Source organism: Hippocampus bargibanti, linkage group LG01 (assembly GCF_051943395.1).
Source record: "Hippocampus bargibanti isolate YZ-2025 linkage group LG01, ASM5194339v1, whole genome shotgun sequence".
In the NCBI taxonomy this organism is placed as follows: domain Eukaryota; kingdom Metazoa; phylum Chordata; class Actinopteri; order Syngnathiformes; family Syngnathidae; genus Hippocampus; species Hippocampus bargibanti.
This window is the reverse complement of record NC_142734.1, coordinates 8,435,363-8,457,410: the sequence shown is the minus strand read 5'-3', so window position 1 is coordinate 8,457,410 and position 22,048 is coordinate 8,435,363. Positions and strand designations below refer to the sequence as shown.

General features: G+C 39.5%; 2 protein-coding genes across 4 annotated transcripts; both read left to right on the top strand.

Annotated features, from left to right (window-relative positions):
* The first annotated feature begins 674 nt into the window (after nt 1-674).
* muc5.7 (mucin5.7) lies at nt 675-6,173 on the top strand. The gene is made up of 12 exons (XM_088991506.1): nt 675-713; nt 788-821; nt 903-930; nt 1,006-1,038; nt 1,105-1,276; nt 1,961-2,064; nt 2,138-2,309; nt 2,386-2,489; nt 2,857-3,037; nt 3,119-3,225; nt 3,322-3,493; nt 5,091-6,173. The coding sequence occupies exons 2-12, from the start codon at nt 807-809 to the stop codon at nt 5,194-5,196; spliced, it is 1,194 nt and encodes a 397-aa protein (XP_088847632.1). The 5' UTR covers nt 675-713; nt 788-806; the 3' UTR covers nt 5,197-6,173.
* A 971-nt stretch (nt 6,174-7,144) lies between these two features.
* tmem269 (transmembrane protein 269) lies at nt 7,145-19,900 on the top strand. 3 transcript variants are annotated; one of them, XM_088994011.1, is made up of 7 exons: nt 7,145-7,311; nt 7,800-7,846; nt 13,268-13,415; nt 14,851-14,948; nt 16,430-16,573; nt 17,513-17,713; nt 19,176-19,900. In XM_088994011.1, exons 2-7 carry the CDS (start codon nt 7,822-7,824, stop codon nt 19,283-19,285), a joined length of 726 nt encoding a protein of 241 aa, XP_088850137.1. In that variant the 5' UTR covers nt 7,145-7,311; nt 7,800-7,821; the 3' UTR covers nt 19,286-19,900. The 3 variants fall into 3 exon arrangements, with proteins under 3 accessions (XP_088850137.1, XP_088850124.1, XP_088850132.1); XM_088993998.1 differs by lacking the exons at nt 7,145-7,311; nt 7,800-7,846 and adding an exon at nt 11,552-13,189; XM_088994006.1 differs by lacking the exons at nt 7,145-7,311; nt 7,800-7,846 and having other exon boundaries at nt 13,203-13,415.
* Nucleotides 19,901-22,048: the final 2,148 nt, after the last annotated feature.

Below are 22,048 nucleotides of genomic sequence, written 5' to 3'. Positions count from 1 at the left end.
CAATAAAGAAGCAAATGTTTATCGAAGTAACTATCCCTCGACATATGCCCCATCTAAACTAGTGATGCCAAACTGAGGCATCATGAAGCAATGAGGCTTTCCATCCAAATGGTTTGTTTTTTGGCCAATGCATCATGAGGCCTCATTTGTTCCACTGCTTTCATCATGAGGAAAATAAATGTGACAGAGAGAGTGATTAAAATGCTCCCATGGACATGGGGTCAAAAATGTATGCAAGAGAATTAGAGCCGACGAAGAAAAGACAATAAATTCTCCCTTTCATCTCAGAATTCACACTTTAAAGTGAGAATCCTCACTTTAAAGTCAACTGAAACCAGGCATGTCAATCCAATTTACTCACAATGTTACCCTTTAATTTAGGTCAGAATTTAAGCTATTTTTAAATATTATCCATATAAATCAACCTGCATACATTTACTCCATATTCATGTCCGATCCAGACCTTTCTTCCGCACATTTGAATACAGGGTGGTGCCTTGCGCCTTTGTGACTTGCAATCTTTGTGAGCTCTATTAAAAAGAAATGAGATTATATTCGAAGCGGAATTTGAAATGAAGATGTTCCCCGCCCGAAAAAAAAAGCAACACCTACCCTTGAACAAAATCCCAGCGGAGCGAGTCCATTGGTCAGATGAGGATTCTAGAGGACGTGATGATCTATCATGAATGTTGCATTCAGTCTCATTTCGGCAGGTGAAGCTTCTGAGCAAACTCCAAAAAGAGTATTTCATGTCAATTTATATTATAATCTAACATTCTCTCCTAAGAACCAGCTGCTATGCAGTCATGATTTTCTTTCAGGTAAGTCGATTCTATACAGTATGTTTTCTCCTTATGTTCATTCTATTCACCTACAAATATTTTTTTGTCGTTTTTGTGCAGAGCATTGCACTTTGCTTCCTTATCTCAGGTAATAAAATAAGACTCTCATATGTTGCTGTGCAGTTTTAATTTTGATAAATATACACCCATTGTCTGCCTCCAGATCTGCACTTATCTACCATTCATGCACTTGAAAGTAAGTCTCTTCTCCATATTGTAAGTTTCTTCATCCTAGACATAATGAATAGTTTGTTCCCCCCAGCGTGTCAGACTGCCTGGTTTGACGATGGAGATGTTTCGAGAGAAGGTGATTCGGAGCTCTTGAGTGACCTGAGAAGCAAACATGGGAGAATGATATGCTCTGATCCAGTGGACATGGAGGCTCAGACTGTCGCCGGGATCAAGTCTCCGCACACATGGAACATCTTCCACACGTATGGCCATTTTTTTTTGTTTTTTACTTTTTTGAACTTGCCACATGAAACTTAAAATTGTATATTTAGTTAGTTTTAGTGGAAAACAGATCAAAATCTGATTTGTTGCCCAAGATTATCAAACACATAAAATTACCGTATTTTCTGGAATATATGGCGCATCTTCAACAAATGACATGTTTAAAAATATTTTCCATACATTAAGTGCACCACATTATAATGAGCACCTTCAATGATGTCTTTCACACATAAGGCGCACCGGATTAAGAGGTGCATGGTCAGCGTTTGAAAGCATCTTTCCTTTTAGGTGCGCCTTATAGAAAATACGGTACGTCTCCCGGTAACAACAGCGGAACATAAACAACGACTTACAGGGGGAGAGGGACCAGGAAACCTGACATATCCTTAATTTCATCACAAAACATTTGAGGGGGTATAAAAAAGACTAGAATAGAGTAAAATGGTAACATACAAAAATAATGTTGGGATGTTCTGCGGTTTCTCTCTGAAAATGTGATTTAAAATCTGTTTTGTGTTGCTCGTTGCTTTCTTTCAGGTTTTATTTTATGACATCCAGAAAGATCTTCCTTTTTCATGAACATTAATGTTACTTTGGTGTGGATGAGATTCACATGGGAAATCATGAAGTGACTTGTAATATGTGATTTAAATCATGTTTTTTAGCCACAATGCGTCCAAGGGCCTTCTGTGCCTCAACAGAGAGCAAGCCTGGACTCTGTGTGACGATTACAAGGTCAAGTTCACCTGTTCTGGAGATTTCTGTTCAGGTTTGTGAACAAAAAAGACATATGAAATGTCAATTTTCAGTTTGAGGGTGTTCTGTGTTTTTAATTCCCACAGCGTGCCAGACGGACTGGTTTGACCTGGATGACCCCAAAGGACATGGTGATTTTGAGCTCCTCGGTGATCTGCTCCTCAAGTACCCTGGAGAAATCTGCCACCGGCCGATAGCCATCCAAGCCCAGGTTGTTTCCGGAGGCGCTGCCTCCAGTACTCCAGAGACATTCTTAAAGTGAGATCACGGTCAGGAAATTCAGCGTCACATCGTCGAGCCGATCATCAATTCAAAGACGTTTTTTTTTTTACAGCCTGGATCCAACACTTGGGTTTGCATGTTGGAATGCAGATCAGATTGACAAGAGCTGTGAGGACTACAAGGTCAGGTTCACGTGTCCCGAAGAGTTTTGTCAAGGTAAGTCAATGGCGTCCATGCAAAAAAAACGGACGCCACATGCAGCCTCACAATCAGTCTCTGTAATATTTTGAGAAAGGGGGGGGTGGATGGATGGATGGATGGATGGAAAGATGGAGGGATAGAAGGATGGATGGATAGATGGCATTTGGATGGATGGATGGAGGGAGGGATGGCATTCGGATGGATAAATGGATACACGGATGGATATATGAATAGATGGATAGATAGATAAAATATCGACCTCCCTCCCTCCCTCCCTCCCTTTATTTATCCATCCATCCATCTACCCATGTATCTAACAAAGAAATTGTTCTAATTATCGTCCCATGATCACTTGGTTTCAATGTATTGATCCATGTCTCAGTGTCGGAGTGCCGCACACCATGGTTCAATAGCGATATTGACCAATCCGACGAAGGTGATGTGGAGGCCTTACATCAGCTGATGAAGGCGTACCCGAATCAGGTCTGCAGGAATCCCATCCAAATCGAAGCCAGGACAAAAGACGGCTTGCCTTCGAAACACACGGGAGACAGCTTCCTTTTGTGAGTTCACATTCACATCTCAATTTCAAAAGAAAAGCGTGCACGGTGTGACTTGTTTTTTGTCCTGGTTTGAAATTGCAGCTATGACGTTACTTTTGGTGTGGCGTGCATCAATGAGAATCAGAAGACTGAAAAGCAATGCGAGGATTACGAAGTGTTGCTGACGTGTTCATCTGATTTCTGTCGCAGTCAGTTTTTTTTTCTTTCTTTTGGACCGCAATATTAAAAAAAACGGGCACTGGTCTTTTGAGCAATTTATTTCTCATGTGTTTTTCACGTGACAGCTTGCAGGTCTGGCTGGTTCAATGTAGACAATCCCACCAACGGCGGCGATTACGAAACTCTGGACAAGGTGCAAAGGGTGAATGCTGCAGCGGTCTGCTCTCAACCGATAGCAGTGGAGGCAATGACAGTATCTGGCATCCCAGCACACAAGACCGGCGATGTGTTTCAAACGTGAGTGGGCCAAAACAGCAAAAACGATCGCTCGCTACTGCATCTAAAGTCAAACACTCGACGTGCATGTGTCATTTGTTAATGAAATGCTGAGAGTGGGAGATATGTTGCTTTGAGCAAGCGGGTTCGGTAAATGATACAACTTCTGGATTTATTAGGATTGCCGTTTTGGTGGGAGGAAGAAGGAAATTGACAATTTTCTTGTGCCTCTCGGAGACTCACGCACACTGACTCGCAGCAACGCATGCTACTTTTGGTCGATAGCCAGGCATCGCTAGTCGAACAAGAAAATAATGATTTGCTCGTATCGTTGAATCTCTCTTGAATTAAATTGTTTACTTTTAACAAATGTAATGAGTTTAATTATGGCAACACACATTATTTGTGTGCACATTATAAATTGGCAAATTTAAATAAAGTTTTCCAACAATAAACCAAACATTAAACATTTACATAATTTTTTCACCAGTATGATAGAATTTGTTTATATCATTCGATAGAATGCTGAAAGATAATACATTGATACCTCGGCTTACAAACGCTTTAGTTTATGAACTTTTCGCCTTACGAACATTAAATTTGCGAGAATATAATCTTGGCATACGAACTACTTTTCAGGAAACATACAGAATGCCACAATTGCTGGTGGACTAGTTTTCGGCGGAAGAACGCCAAACCACACGGTCAAACAGAGCCTCTGTGGCTGGCGGACTAGTTTTCCACACACACTTTCTTTCAGTGCAGTCAGTGCAGACGTGGTTTGTTAGCAGGGGACATTGTGAGTGAGGGTATGATCGCATAGCACGGCAGCTTCACTCGTATATCATCAAGAGGCAACTACATAAACGACCGTCATAAAGGTAAATGTTGCGCTAGTTATTCTGGCAGCAGTCCTAGCGTTTTAACAGTAACCAAAATGGTAACTTTTCGTAGCGATTGAAAATACTCACGAGAGAAAAATGATTCACAGCCATGTCAATCATTGGTCTGGGAACTCGACAAACATTTTATTCTGGCCATGCTCTTAAAAAGGCTTTACAATTTCCGGGTATCACATGATCAGATCGCTTCGCAGGTGATATCAATCAGTGAAATTTCCCCAATCATGCCTTTTCCTCACACACACATTTACACACGCACACTCAACAGTAAATAAAATAACTTTATTATACAGTACAGTTTATTTCTTTAATTACAATGCAATAGCAATTTTATTATAGATAAAATAAGGTATATTTTGTGTAGTTTTAAGGCTTATTTAGGAGAAAATTATGTTTTATGGGGACCTGGAAATGGATTATTCTCATTTTTAATGGTTTCTTATGGAAAATAAATCTTTGGCAGACGAACTTTTCGCCTTAAACACACTTTCTGGGAACCAATTAAGTTTGTGAGCCGAGGTATCACTAATTTTTTTTATGCGACTGGAAGTAAATTTTCAACTTTATGAAATGTGCAAGAATACGATCACAGTGGACGATTGAATGATATCGCTCACAAGAGTGCTGACATAGCTGAGGTGAAAAGTCAAAGACGCTGTATCTTATAATAATTTCAAACACAACTCGTTCTTACTTGAATAAAATGAACTTCACAGGTATGACGCTACTCTGGGCTTCGCATGTGTGAACGATGAGCAGCCCAACAAACAATGCCAGGACTACAAGATTAGGTTCACCTGCCCACCAGACTTCTGCGCCTGAGCCGACAGGCTCGTGTCTTTTGTATTCATCGAGCTTAAGGGCGCCCACCATCTCTTCATGGTTATTGTTAGGCGATGATTCTGATTCTTTGTCTGGAACTCACGTCGAGTTCTCGTGAAATTTGTAAATGCATGTTGGAATCTGTGATAAAGATATGGCTCACTTTAAATTTAAAGTACGGAGCAGAGCTTCAAAGTGTCCGTATATAAATAAAATAAAGATAAAATCTTTTTATCAGAACGTTGCTTATGACTGCATGTTTGGAAGTAAAAAAAAACTACTGTACTTATTTTGTGTGCCACAAATGTAACCCCCCCTACCCATAACACACATTATCTTGTATTAATATTGAACTTGGTCGTGTGTTGCTATTGTGTCAAGTACAGTGCCAGAATAAAAGCATTCACATTTGTTCAAAGAAAAGGAGAGCATCAAGGATGAAAAGGAAGCCAAATTTCCAAGATGTGGCGGTGGAGATGAGACATTCGGGATTGCCTTTCATTCGTGTTGGACAATAAAAATTAACTGTAAATGAGGAATTTCAAGAACGACACTGTTCACCACTAGATGGCAGAGCTTACTTACCAGCTCCTCCAAGTCGAAGATGGTACTTGTCCATCAGAAAAGGAGGTCGTGCTAGGAATCTTCATCTCTTACTTTTGTCACTCTTCTATTTGAATGGTTATGACCCATGAGGGGTAGTAAAAAAAGATCTCAATCAGAATCATTGTAATGTATTTGTCACCACCTGGGCAAAGTCTCAAAATCTTTATGATCACATTTTGGTCAACACATGCACGCTTCTATGCAATGCGTTTATTTTTATCGTTAACCTTAACAACAGCAATGATTTTTTTTAAATAATTGCCCGTATTTTAAAGAATGAACTTATACAGGTATTTGCTTTTTGAAATGTGCATTTATTTTTGTTAGATTTATGTGCTTGTCTGTTGATTTTTTGCCTACTTAGTGTAAAACAGTAAAGTTATTTTGAAAAATGTTCTAAGAACTAAATTTGTCAAATTATTATTATTATTATTGTTGTTGTTATTATTATTATGTTTTTGTTATTATTGCTATTGTTATTTTTATCATGGCGATTATTTTTATTATTATTGCAATTGTTGTTACTATTATTAATTTATTATCGTTATTATTATTGTTTTATTGTTATTTTTTATTCTTCTTCTTCTTCTTATTATTATTATTATTATTATTATTATTATTATTTGTAGTAGTAGTGGTATTACACAATACCTTAATATTGCGCTTTCACAACTGCTGCCACTGTAACAAAGTGGCAGCAGACATTCTGTCATGTGCCCGTCGAAGTTTGCATCACTTTTTTCAAGTAGCCAACCATGTCAATACATCCTCATCGCTATGGTAACAAATCGGTTGTCTATTTTGGACACATTTTTACACTTCTGGCCGTCACTGAGCTATAGTAAATTGTGACACTTCAGACGTTTCCAAAATAAATCGATACATATATTAATATATATACAATATATACAAACACATATGTATTATTATATAAAAATATGGATTCGTGTGACGTGAACATGCACAATGCATTCGTTCCATCTTAATTTTGTAACTTTCTATACTTCTTATTGTGAATGCTTTAAATTGAATAGTCACCACGGAATTGGATTGGATTGGATTGGATTTGCCTTTATTTAATTGTGTTTTTTTTTTTTTTTTTTTTTTTTTAAGCGATGCGTGCAATGCCAAAAATGTTACGCCGCATGTTCCGTTTCGCACTTATCCCGCTCCACGCACATTCTTGCACGCTTTGTCCGCGAGCGCTGACCAGTCGAGCCCTGCATGATGGAAACTGGTCGAAGCATGGACTGCGTCACATCCGGTGGAAGATTCCAGCGCTTTGCACCTTGCGCTTTAAAAGGCTGCGTCGGTGACCCTCCTGCGACGTTGACAGGTAAACGTGTTGTTGATGCTGCTGACAGAGAGTGACGAGAATAGGAAGAGAAAAAAAAAACGAGAAATACAGTGCAGCAGTTGGAAAGAAAGGGCGCGCAGTTTGGGGGCGTGTTTAATCTACACCGATTGTTGAATTTGTATATTCTATCTCCTGTTTGGGGTTCCCTCCAGGTAAGGTGGCATATGTAAAATGATCAACTCATAGTCTCACAAATTGACACATTTAAAGTGAAACAGTATTGTTTGTGACATTTGCAACAGAGCCTCCCTGCATTAGATCATTTATATGATTGCATTTCTGGGAATTTGGCACGAAATGTATGGATGAGATTATTGGTCCTGATGATGCAGTGCTGCACCAACAGGTGCCAAATATTAGGAGAGACATTTGAAAAAAAAGCAGTGCATGTTTTTGATCATGTTTTGGAAATGATAACTAAAGCAACAGTTTGGGCCTGGGGGAGAAAAAAGTTTGAAACGTGAAATATTTGTACATTTCAGTCTTCATTTTTTTGTAAATGCAATACTTTGTCTCTATGCCACACTCCATTTCAATTTTGCTGTTATAGATTGCAAATTTCAACACTGTGGGATGTTGAAAGGCTTTCTGATTCTGATTTGATGCTTTTTTTCACATACATTGTCACATTGTCTTTCAGCCGTTGTTATTCAGAGCCAGTCATGATCCTGCTGACACCATCCTCCGGTAGGTCCATCGATTTAATTTGAATTACTGTACTCATCTGGGCAAACTGGGGATTAGTTTAAGGTTGCACTGAATAAATGGGATGACGTTTTCTTAAATCATCACTGTATTCACATCGTATAGCCCACGTGCATTGCCGTCATTTTAGCGCTCAAATGTATGTCTTGTCTTGCTTTATTTTTCAATTCCTGTTGTTTTTCTGTCCTCTCATTAAGTCTTTCAATCGTTAACTCATTCACTGCCAGACATGCAAAATTGTGTCCACTCCAGGGTTTTTGTAATTGTCACTTGAATTCCAGCACTCACAGAATATTGAGTTTTAAGACCACATAAACATTCAATACAGCGTTAGAAACCTTAGACCACAGGTGTCAAAGTCAAGGCCCGCGGGCCAAATCCGGCCCGCCACATCATTTTTTTCGGCCCGCGAAAGCAAATCAAACTTGTTAAATTCCATGATGATTGCTAAAATCTGAGCCAAAATTTCATATTTTTGGATGTCAACCACAATAAAAGTCATTATTCTTGACTTCAGATTTGAAAACGTGTTATTCATTAATTTGCTGTGTGCTCTATATGTAATATTTGAAGGGATTTAAACATTCTAATGGGTTCCCCAAATTCATAACGGAACTCGAGAGGAAACCATAACTACAATGTGGCCCGCGGCAAAAAATGACTTTGACACCCCTGCCTTAGACTCTCTTCTTTCATCGAAAAAAAGAGTTAATTCCTAAATTATATGAATCTCGAGTTGAGGGCGGGTGTACGAAATACAATGCAATACATACATATTGGTTTATATAGCGCAAAATCCGAAAGTTAGGACGGCGGAAAAAAATCATTGGCACCGCCCGACCCACTCTCGAGGACTTGCACAGTGCAAGAACCCAAACAAGGTTGCGGAAAATCCTACTGGACCCTCCGCACCCTGCCCACCACCCCTTCCAGCTACTCCCCTCGGTCAGGCGCTACCGATCCATACGCACCAAATCAGCAGACATTTAAACAGCTTCGTCCCCCAAGCCATTAACTTTCTAAACAGTAACCCAAATAGAACTGTATAGTGACGCAGTTTTTTTTATGTTGATACTAGTGCAGCGTGTTCTACCGGAGACAACTTCCTTGTGTGTTCTACATACTTGGCAATAAAGAGGATTCTGATTCTGATTAACAACAGCTGAAGCTAGAACAAAGCACTAACATAGAAAAAAGGGAAATGCTGCCACCTTGTAGAAAAGAAAAAACATGGCCAAAGGCCATGGCCAGCGCTTTATCGGCACCCAAGCATAAAAAAAATAAGCGAACAAATTCGGGCATGGCGCTCTACGTCATACTTTCAATTCCCAAATCAATTTGTGAATGGCAGTGAATGAGTTCATAGGTAACATGTCTTATGTAACATGGAACTTGCCATTATACATCCATTGGCAATTCAGATGTAGCGAGCTGCTTGAAATGGGCTAAATCTTTATGCGTTTCATTTCCAGCGATATATTGTCATCCCAACGACAACAACTCTTATAAGACAAGCTGCATGTTTTGTCTTTTGTGATACACACAAGCCAGTGTTCCTAAAAGTATATTCAGGTGTCATGCAGAATTAGACGTTTCACTTCAGTAAAAGCTTTCTTCCAGTGAAAAAGTTGTTCGTGGCTCTCTGCTCTTGTCTTATCCGCTGTTTTCTTTCAGATGAAGAGTCTCTTGAACTGCCCTGCCTATGGAATCACAGGAAGTTCAGGGTGAAATTTGCTATACGGGCTGCTACAATGCATTATTTAAATTTATATTGCAACTGTTGAAGTCATAATCTGAGCACACTGTCTTGGACGGTACCACGACATGAGAGAAACTGGTGACAGCTGTCATTGCATCTCACTGACTCTGTTAACTCATTCACTGCCATTCACGAATTTAATCGGGAATTGAACGTAGAGAGTATGACGTAGAGTGCCGTACCCCACATTTGTTCGGGTTTTCTTTTTTCCTGCTTGGGTGCCAATAAAGCGCTAGCCATGGCCTTTGGCAATGTTTCTTCTTTTCCACAAGGGGGCAGCATTTCCCTTTTTTTCCATGTTAGCCCTTTGTTTTAGCTTCAGCTGTTATTAAAGCACTATATAAACCAATACAGTATATGTGTACAGATACTCCCCTACTTACAAACATTCGAGTTACGAACAACGGCACATATAAACATTTTTGTCGTAATATATGAAGTATTCTCTCCAGTTGTACATGTACACATTTTTATAAGTATTAAGTATATTTTATTAAATGTTTTTTTTTCAGTACAAACCAATACAGGTTACATATACAAGCCTTAAACATATTTATATAAGCCTTAAATATACATTCCATACAAAATATAGGACTAAATCAATTTACGAACGAATTCACCTTACAAATGACCGTTCGGAACATATCTCGTTCGTAAATTGGAGAGCGTCTGTATTACATTGTATTTTGGAGAGCCGCCCCCATTTCAAGCTCTGATAACTCCAGAACCATATAATTTAGGAATTTACTATTTTTTTCTGATGAAAGAAAATAGTGTAAGGTTTCTTATGCTGCAATGACTGTGTATGCTGTCCTAAAACTCAATATTCTGTGGGTCCTGGAATTTGAATTACAATGACAAAAACCCTGGCACTGGCGTGGACACATTTTAGCACAAGTCTGGTAGTGAATGAGTTAATGACTGCAAAGTATGTGTTGTGTATTTAGCTCTTCGAATCCGTATTGCAGAATTGAGTGCCACTGTAACACAAGAGAACTTGTAAATGAAGCCAAAAGTAAACATCGTCTATTTGAGTGTAATGTATGTTCTGTAAAACTGTAATCTCGAACAACGCTTTTTTTTATACTTTCAAATCGATGCTTGGGTGGCCCTTGTCAATAGACTGATCCCATTAGCTGCTGCCACATTGTGCTAGGTCACCATTCTTGATTGGTGCGAGCAGACAAATTGATCTCACGTCTGGCACGTGTCAATGCAGTTGTGGCGATTCATTCACACTCTCACTGTAGCCAATAGTGAATGTACGTCCTTACCCAAATGTCCATTGTTCGTAAGCACTGCCTGTTTTTCTTTGCGAATGCGTGCGTGTGTGTGTATATACTGACAGAAAAAAAGGCACTTTAATTGATCATGTGGCAGCAAAATGAACAACTGAACAAGTGCTTATAGTATATCAACCTCTCTTGCAAAGGTTCTGGGCTGCGGCTTTCTGTTGCAGAGTTTGGATGCTCTTGTGCCTGTTTGGGTTTTGTATGAGTACTCCACATTCCACAAACGAGTGAGCCACATTGTAGTTGCGGTTTCCTCACAGGGGCCGTTATGAATTGGGGAAAGCCGTTAGAATGTTTAATCCCCTCCACATTTTACGTCTGGAGCACACAACAAAGTCATGAATAGTTTTTAATTTATAAGCTAGTAATAACTCAAATTTCAAGTCAAAAATAATGACTTATTGTGGTTTACATTTTACAATTTGAAATTTTGGTTCAGACTTTAGCAAGCATCATGGAATTTCACAAGTTTGACTTGCTTTCGCGGGCCGAATAAAATGATGTGGTGGACTAGATTTGGCCCGTGGGCCTTGACTTTGACGCATGTGCTCTAAATTGTCTGTACAGTGTACAGTATATGCGTGAGTGTCCTTGAGAGTTTTGAAAGGCGCTTATAAATTAAATGTATTATATTATTATTATTATTATTATTATGCTTGTGTGTTGTATTTGTGTCCTGCCATTGGCTAGAGACCATTTTAGGGTGGACACTGCCTCTCACCCAAAGACAGCTGGGATGAGCTCCAGCAACCCTTGTGACCCCTTTGACCAGGGTTGCCCAAGTCCGATCCTCGAAAGCCCTTAACTGCCATTCACAGATTTATTTTGGGAATTGAAAATATGACATAGAGCGCCATTCCCTAATTAGTTTAGGTTTAGTTGTTTTCTTGGATACCGATAAAGCGCTGGCCATGGCCTCTGGTAATGTTTTTTCCCTTCCACAAGGGGGCAGCATTTCCCTTTTTTCCATGCCCAGAGATGCAGATTAATTTGTGCAATTATTTTTTAAACTGATTCTGAATCTGCCAGTGCTTCTTTTTGCTAACACATCAGATGTTTGTAATGATATAATATTCAATATACAAGACAATACATATTGATTTATATAGCACTTTAACAACAGCTGATATGTAGCAGTCATATATAACAACATAATAGTAATATACAGTGAGACCTCAATTTACGAACTTAATTGGTTCCCAGACAGAGTGTGTAAGGTGAAAAGTGTGTATCTCAAAAAAAAATTCCCATAGGGAACCATTAAAATGGGAATAATCCGTTCCTGGGTTTCCATAAAATATACTTTTCTACTAAATAAGCCTTAAAACTACACACAACATACCATATTCTATGTATAATAAATGTGCTATTGTATTGTAGTGAATGAAATACACTGCATCTTATCATAAAGTCACTTTATTTACATTTGTGATAGTCATTTATGGCTTGATGGAATGGCGTTGGAGGTCGAAGGTCAAAGGGAATTGCTGTTTGGAAAGAGAGGCGCATTACATGACGACTGTAATTAAAGAAATAAACTGTGCTGTAAAATAAAGTTTTATTTACCTTTTTGATGGTCGTTGATGGCTTATAGAAGGAGAATCACCTTCCATAAGGACTGTTGGTAACTTAACCTCTGGTGCTGTTCGGTCGTGTGCTTCCGCCGAAAATCACTCCGCCAGCCGTGGTGGGTGTGTATTATGAAAATAGTGCTTATTATAAGGTTTAATTTTCATACATTTGACGTTTGTAAGACAAAAAGTTTGTAAGTTGAGGTGTTTGTAAGTTGAGGTCTCACTGTATAGTAACAATATATTTTTTTCAGAATTAAGACTTAGGTTCAACAAGATATAAAAAAAAAAATCTGAAATATTACTCTGTAAATTCACAAGACATGGTAAAATCCATGCCGAGCAAACTTCAAAGTTCAAACCAAAAAAATGAAAACCTGATGTGCGAAAGAGGTTTTGGAAATAAGGGTGAAAATACAACTTTAGGGTCTCTGATTAAAATGTACTGTTGCCCAGTAATTGTAATTGTAAACAAAATTTAGATTGTGTGGGTGGAGGACACAAATTGTGTAAATGGGCGCATGCTTTGTATTGTCGTTGTCCGCCCAAAAAACAAGTGATGCTTTTACATCCGATAGCAGACTCTTTTTTACCGACAGGTCGTTTAGTATCCAGTTTTTGCTTCTCACAGCTGAGATTTGAGTCAGGCTGGGACGAATGGTAGACGTTTCGGCACATTCAGGTCAACCTCCACGGTTGTGGGGTGGGTAGGGTTCTAGCTTTAGTCTGGCACATCGCTTCACCGGGATGGCTACTAACTGCCGCTGTAATATGGTCGCAGGTCTCTTCCAATGCACCAACAAGTTGTTTCTGAGTGATCAGGCCACGGGACTCCAGATCAAGGAATTTGCTCGTAGAAATGCTGCTAATGCCCTGTCAGTTGCCAACATGGTCATGGGTATCTCCTCCATCCTCAGCAGTCTTGATGGGTGAGTCCATGCATTTCTACTCATTGAAAAATACCGTGTTATTTCGGGGATGAGTATTGTTGTCTTTGTGCCAAACACGTCCCATTTTGAATAATGGCCCAAATGTTCAACATTACCTAATAGTGATGTGTCGTTCGCGAACGAGCCGGTTCCGAGAGCCGGATATGTGAAGTGAACAAAGAGCCAGTTCCTAATAAGGAGCAGGAAATGGGAGCCGACGTTTTTTGTCCTATTTATTTTTATTTTTTATTTGTCCTCTATTCCCCGCCCGAGTCTTTGGTTAAAGCCGCGCTTGATTGGTCGATATCCATGGTAGAGGAGGGAGGGGAGAATTACAGACGCAGCAGTGAGGATAAGGGGGGAGGGGGGGCGTTAGGGTAGACAGGTGGACAATGGGATCACAGCATGCTGTTATTATTCAATTGTTACATTTTTTACTAGTTGGTATGATATCATTATTAATATGAAAAGCAAATTAGTGACAGCTGATCATCAGACCAGAGTAACCACAGGGAAGGTGAAGGTTACTGGATGCTCTCAGTGCATATATAAATCAAGCCATATTAATAAAAATATTTGATATAATGTATTTTCTACATGAGTAATTCGTTTGTCACATAATTTTACATGATTTTTGGTAGTTAATTAATTTAAGTAACAAAAAAACGAACAAACTGAGGAGCCATTTGGGAGCCGAGCCAAAAGAACTTGAAAAGAGCCGGAATTCCCATCACTATTACCTAACAATAAACAATCACACTAACACCCACAATTCGTGTGTAAGACACTTAATTAGATACATACGTATTTCCTGATATGTTGGCAAAGTCGTCCAGACTGCACAAGCGCAGCTACGGGACACGTAATGGAATCACCCAGAATGCATTGCCCGCCTATGCTGAAATGGACCGTATTTTCTGGTGTATAAGGCGCACCCAAAAGCCTTGATTTTCTTCAAAAGATGATCCTGCGCCTTATATGCAGGTGTGCCTTATACTACATGTGAAGTAATATTGAGCCACGGCAGGTCTCGCAATTACTGTCAGCAGCCACTGACTCCATTTCCCCCTGTAGAAGAAGTAGTAACCCCAGCATCTACTGTAGCACCTTATAAATGGGGTGTGCCTTATATTCGGAAAACTCATTTATATAATTGGAAAAAAAATTTCATTCATTGAAGATACTCCCGTGTGCCTTACGTAAATGGAAAATAAAAATAAACCATTCATTTGGGGTGCGCCTTATACTCCGGTGCGCCTTATACTCCAAAAAATACAGTAAATGCTATGATGTACCGGTAGTGCTACTCCAAATATAGAAACAGCCAAATACAGTATAATAAGAACAGACATTAATAGCTGTGCCCTTTCTTGGCATCCTCATTTGCATATCCTCATGCATGTTACTCCCATCAAATAACATTTTTTTTGTTTAGGCACCATCATACAGCATGTTGGTTAATTCTGATTGGCTACCTGCTGGATTTGGCAGATGGAGCTGTTGCCAGGAGACTTGGTACCTGTTCGGCTCTCGGTAAGTAGAGTGTTGTGGTCGATCGCCTGCCAAATATCAACTTAAATGAGTGAAGTGACCTCTGCTCAGTGCTTTGCTGGACTTTTCAGTTTGGCAAAACAAAGTCTGGAAGGCAAACACAGATGTGAGAAAAGATGTGTATTGCTGTTAAATAATGCAATATATATATATATATTCCTTGTGTGTTCTACATACTTGGCAATAAAGATGATTCTGATTCTGATTCTGATTCTGATTCTGATTCTGATCTTAGAGCAGGAAGTTGTTTGTAGCTTAGAATTGCTTATGTTAATTCATTCACTCCCATTCATGAATGTATTCGGGAACTGAAAATATGACAGAGCGCCATTCCCGAATTTTGTCGAGTTTTGTTTTTTCTCATTTGGGTGCCGATAAAGTGCTGGCCTCTGGCTCTGACTAATTTTTTCCTATCCACAAGGGGGCAGCATTTCCCTGTTTTCCATGTTAGCCATGTTCCAGCTTCAGCTGTTGTTAAACCGCTATATAAACCAATATGTATATATAGCATTGGACTTTGGACAGCCACCCTCATTTCAACATATAACTCCAGACCCATAAGACGTAGGAATTAACTGTTTTTTTTCTGATGAAAGAAGAGAGTCAAAGGTTTCTAATGTCATATTGAATGTTTACACAGTCCTAAATATTCTGTGGGTCCTGGAATTTGAGTGACAATGACAAAAACCCTGGCACTGTAATGGACACATTTTTGCAGGTCTGGCAATGAATGAGTTAAATACCAAATGTTAAGTACCTGCATATAGGTGAACATTTTTATTATGTTTAATTCAGCTTTCATTATATTTTTATTAGGTTTCATTCAGCTTTTGTGATATTTCTGAAAAGCACCTGACCACAAAATGTTTCTCAAATTTTGACTTTCATACATGGGAGAATATAGCCTGTAAAGCCTTTGAGTTTTCATTCAGTTTTTTCATTTGAAAAGCTCAGCACTTCTTTCATCATCTCACGAGTCACGATAACTGCATTTTTCCCACCCTAAAAGCCCAAAATAGCTCTGAGGTGCATCATCTATTGTTGGCTGCACATATTAGGGGCCTTTGTGTCCGTGCCGTGTTTTCTGCATGACTTTGCAGGTGAATGTTGTTTTGCCCTCTCATGTATTATGTCAAATGAACTTTGTGATTAGGTCGACTAATTCCACTGGATGGCCTCAATTGTTCATGTGATCCCATTGCTTTGGTTTCTGTGCATATCTGAAATTGCTAAAATGGTTGACCCCGCGCTTCAGAATGCCACCTCGCTCAATACAGCCGTGGCCCGACTCACCTCTTCCTTGTGTGGTCAAAAGCACGTCCTCCTCAGCGATCAAGGGACAAGGCAGTGGAGAATGTTGTTTGCTGAATGGCCGCTGACGCTGACATTCCCACATTGAAGATGACAATGCCAACAATTATTTAATTAAACTCGTCTTGTCTTGTCCCTTTTTCTTTGTCAAGGTGCAAAGCTGGATGATTTTGCAGATTTCACAACATTTGGGATCGCCACATCCCTGCTGCTGAGAACGCCTGACCTGTTGGATCGCATCCTCTGCATGTGTTACATCCTCTCAGTTTTTGTTCGCCTCTGTTTCTTCTCGACCGGTGAGTTTCTAAAACAGAAGCTGGCTTCCCAACGTGCGCAGATGAGCTCTTTCTGTGTTTCAATAAGCACGAAATAGATGCCCGATGTATTGAGGGCCAAGTGTTGAAGATGAGAAAGTTCTCAGGATTCGCATCGCATTAGAAAGGAGCTGAACTCATTCACTGCCATTCACAAATTCATAAAAGAATTAAAAATATGGAGTCAAGGGCCATTCCCAAATTCGTTCTGGTTTTGTTTTTTCATGCTTGGGTGTTGATAAAGCGCTGGCCATGTCCTCTGGTACTGTTTTTCCTCATTTCCCTTTTTTCCATGTTAGCTATTGGTTACAGCTTCAGCTGTTGTTAAAGTGCTATACAAACCAATATGTACTATATATTGCATTGTATTTTGGACAGCCGCCCTCATTTCGAGCTCATATAACCCCAGACCCATATAATATAGGAATTAACTTTTTTTTTCCGATGAAAGAAGAGAGTAAAAGATTTCTAACGCAGTATTGAATGTTTATGTAGTCCTAAACCTCAATATTCTGTGGGTCCTGTAATTCAAGTGACAATGACAAAAACCCTGGCACTGGAGTGGACACATTTTTACACGTCTGGCAGTCAATGAGTTAACAGAGTAAAGCAAAGTTGAGGGTTTGATTGTAGCGCCACTTGATATATTTAAAACTTATCTATTTTCCATGAGAATAAAGTTGTATGTAAAGTGATTCACAAGTTAAGTGACCGGTTCTAACAGTCATGTGCTATGTCACATTAATATCAGAGCTTTTCAGTATACTATAGCTACGATAAGGAGGAGTAATTTTTGTAAGTAAAGTTTTGTACTTGGATGCTTTTTTTAATGTTACAGCAAGACAATTCATTAGAAACAATAAAAAATATGGCCCCTACAGAGAACCTCTAAACTCAAGAATTTCTCATCTCTGCCTTCAGGAATCCCATTCATGTATCGCGGACTGCCCTGCATCTACTCATCGGGCGTGCTAGCCAGTGCCTCATTGCTGTCGGGCAATAACACGGCCGTGCTACGAGTCATCGCTGTGGCCATGATTCTATTCATGATTAGTCACACTTTCTACCCTCACGACCGAGTGCTGGAGTCGCAGGCCTGGAAGAAAGTCGTCTATGCTGGAGGTAAGGCTTTGATTTTCTCATTGCAAACCAAAATTATGTTTCTATGCAATTTGAGTGATAAAACAAAGTGTGATAAGTGATAAAAGTGATACAACACTACAGGTAATCAGATTGGCTAATGAGGTGAAACCAGGGCCAGGGATAGAACAATAGAGGTCACCTGATTGGAGAGGTAACCAGATTGGCTAATGAGGTGGAACCAGAGCCAGGGATAGAACTATAGAGGTAATTAGATTGGTTTCAGCGAGTGGTCCACTGCTGCCCCTACCTACTTAGAGCAGGGACTTATCAGCATAGGTCTAGCACTCCCACTGCCACATCTGTCCATTAGGGATTTAGGGCCAGCGTTACAAGCACAACTTTAATTCGCTGATGAAGCTCTTCGGATGAGGAGCGAAATGTCTGACACCTTCAAAGAACTACAGATGACGGCTAAAGAAACATTTTCCTCGATATATCTTAAACCTTAACCATCCCATACTTAAAAAAAGGGGCAAACAATAGCAACAGATCAGTTCCAATTGCCAATATGTTTTCACTTCCATGACGTAACGTTCCACCTGTTGAACATTGCATTTTTCTCCTTTGTTCAATTTTTATTGAATATTGAAATTACAGTGACACCTCAACTTACGAACTTAATTGGTTCCCAGACAGAGTGTGTAAGGCGAAAAGTGTCTATCTCCAAAAAAGATTCCCCATAGGAAACCATTAAAATGGAAATAATCCGTTCCCGGGTTTCCATAAAATATACTTTTCAACTAAATAAGCCTTAAAACTACACACAACATACCTTATTCTATGTATAATAAATGTGCTATTGTATTGTAATGAAAGAAATACACTGCATTGTACCATAAAGTCACTTTATTTACATTTGTGATGGTCATTTATGGCTTGATGGAATGGCGTTGGAGGTCGAAGGTCAAAGGGAATTGATGTTTGGAAAGAGGCGCATTACATGAGGACTGTAATTAAAGAAATAAACTGTGCTGTAAAATAAAGTTGTATTTACCTTTTTGATGGTCGTTGATGGCTTATGGAAGGAGAGTCACCTTCCATGAGGACTGTTGGTAACTTAACCTCTGGTGCTGTTCGGTCGTGTGCTTCCGCCGAAGATCACTCCGCCAGCCGTGGTTGGTGTGCATTATGAAAATAGTGCTTATTATAAGGTTTAATTTTCATAAATTGGCAGATTGGAAGAATGGAGCGCTGCGAATATCACAATCTTTTTTTATTGTGTTGCTCACAAAGGAAATAAAAAAAGTACTGCAGTAAGAATAAAGAAGCTCATTAACATACAAATGTGCAATTTCATTACTGCACTGTATTAAAAATGAAAAAAAATGGAATATAAAATAAAAAGCACCATCAGCATTTCTTTTGTCTTCATTTGACTGCCTACACATTTTCTTCTCTTAAACTAAATTCTATCCCCCCGCTTTTCATTTCCCCTTTTTAGGAGTGGTCATGCTGTTCTGCTCGTTCTTCCTCCCCCCTTGTGTGTACTACCTACTGTGGTCTATCTCCTACATTTTGTTCCCAACATCTCTTTGGAGCAGTAAAGTGTAAAAAAATAAGATGGTGGTCAATTGCAGACACGGAGGCTGACCACAAGCACATTCACCACAAACATACTGCAGTATTTTCCCCCTTACACACACTTTTTTTATATTGGATGTGACACCTTCCAGGGAGACTCCAGATGAGAAAGACAGCAACTAATACTGACAACCGACGTCTCCGGACAAGTTGTGTCCATAATTTGTAAAATGGCTTCAAATGACTTCTACTGAGCGTATTTTACAAAGATTCCACCGCATATAGCTATATTTTACATTTTAAGACTCACTCTGAATATTCAGGAAGTCTTGTTTTTGAGTTGGTGACGAGTCCGTACGTGACGTCACTAAAGGACCGCCCCTGACCATAAAAAAGATGCATTGTAGCGGTCCTTCCATCACGTCAATGTATTTTGCTGTACTTGTTTGGTCTGGGGACCTCGTGTTGCACCCAAAAGCCACCAGAAGGCCAGAAGACGGCGTCCAAGCGCCATTTAAGGAATTTATCAGCCTGTGGAAACGGAGGTGGCCACAGGAGGTCGCCATTTTGTGCCTCTTTTTTTTGGGTGAGAGATTTCCCCCCCAATGTTGCCTCAAAATGGCACAAATAAATTCTTTAATCGATTGCAAACATGTATGCTTTCCTCTTCAGAACTATTTGAATCATATTTATAACTGGATGTGTAACAGCATATTCTCCGAATCTGAAGCCATTGTTTTGATTCACTAGCAATGCAAGACGCCTTCGCGTGACGTCACGAACTGGGGGCGGGACTTTCTGAAAATGCCCAATTCGCAGCTCAATTTTTTGCAGATTTTGGACACTTTAAGTCATTTTTATTGGTGTTTTGCATTTGACTAAATATACTGCGTGTTTTGGGGATTTTAGATGCTATAAAACGTTTTTCTGATGTCAGTTAAAAAACAAAAAAGTGACGTCGGTTGTCCTTTAAAGGTGAACAAGCTAAGTCTCCAGCCCAGAAATAATTGTCATCTGATAGGTCTGCGTTGTGATCTCGACAGTCTTAAGCCGGTTGCCTATCAGTGTTACGTAAATAGCTGCAGACAGTGCCAAATAAATTAAATGACACACATTTCTTGCACTTTTGTACCCAATTTGCTTGTAACGTATCTGCAATCACGTACAACAGCCTAACCTTCATAGATAGAAAACCCACGCAACATTTTCTCTGTGCCAAATTTGGTGTTCTTTGTATTTTATTTTTAATAGTATTCTTGATGGGACTGAAGGATTATTTGAAATTATCAAAATCAGCTTTATTGTCAAATATGATAATATAATCATATTTTAATAATACTAATAATAATAATAATAATAATAATAATAATAATAATAATAATAATAATTTGTTTACTTAAGTCTCTGCCATGGTATTTTACTTTTCTCAATGATATGTCATGACAATAAGGTCATGATTTGCGTCTTCAACAATGTAATGATATGATGTGCATCTTCAATAATGTCATGATGTGTGTCTTCTGCCATATTTACATAACTTGTATAACCTTATAATAATCCATTTGATTTCTAAGCGCCTTTCAAAACTCTCAAGGTCACTTTACAGTCACAGTCACAGGATTTTTGTGGGTGAGCAGCGGAAGCCACAATTCTGATACGCAGAGGTAACCAAGTTCATTCTTGGAGCCATCTGTTAACCTTGATGCACTGCATACTGGAGACTTTATGGAGACAGACTGATAAAAGCTAGGATTTTTTTTGGAAGAACGCCGCCTCGGTGTTGCGTCACAGTCGTGATATCGCCCTTCTGATATAATAAATATGTTGTGTGTCCATGATGTGAACACACTCATGATCATGCAGCCATTGTCTGTAAATCACGTGTGTCCGGAATATTCTGCAAATAAACCCTTCGAAGGTACTGTTCATCGACTCCAGCTTTTATTTGGATGAACAATATACTCCTCATCTGATATTAACGAACACGCGGAGGAGAGAACGCCACTCTCCAACAAATGGGTACCCCGACGTAAAATCGGACTGAGGTTTTTGTCAACAGACAGAACATCGGGCACCCAAAAGATTTGACGAGGTAAGAGGACAATTATCCAAATTGATCTTCTGTCTGTTGGATGAAATCAAGGTAAGATTTACGTCTTGAATTGAGATTCTAAAAAGATAAATTGTGGCTGGATGAACAGTGGAATGCGCAATTGTTTTTTCTTTTTGGAGGAAGGTTGTTTTGTTCTGTCAAAGAATCAGAAACTATAATTCCTAATGAGTACAAAGGATCGGGTGTTTTTGCGAAAAGAATCAAACACCTTTGAAATAAAGAATTGAGTATGCTGATCTACGATCGGGGCCAGGTACTTTTGTTAAGAGGATCAAGTGCTTTTTGCTAAATTAAGGATCGAGTACTTTATTTAGGATTGACTTTTTTCTAGTACTTTTGAAGAAGAAATGAGGTTCGAGCACTTTTGTAAGTCTGAGGTTTTGAGTACTTTTGCTGAAATGATTGCAAGTACAGTGATACCTCGGTTCTCGACCATAATTCGTTCCAGGACCCTGTTCGAAAAGCGATTTGTTCAAACACCGAAACCATCTCTTTGCTCCTGTCACTTGCGAGTTGACAGCGAGGGGCGGGGCTGCCTCTCCCGGCCGCCCTCCACCTGCTGTCAATTCTCTAATCACGGACACGGGGCATTTATACGGCACGCGATCACCTCGCCAATGCCGGATGATTGACTCACCTCGCCACCGTACCTGGACTCTTCCTGCGATGCGCGAGTGTAT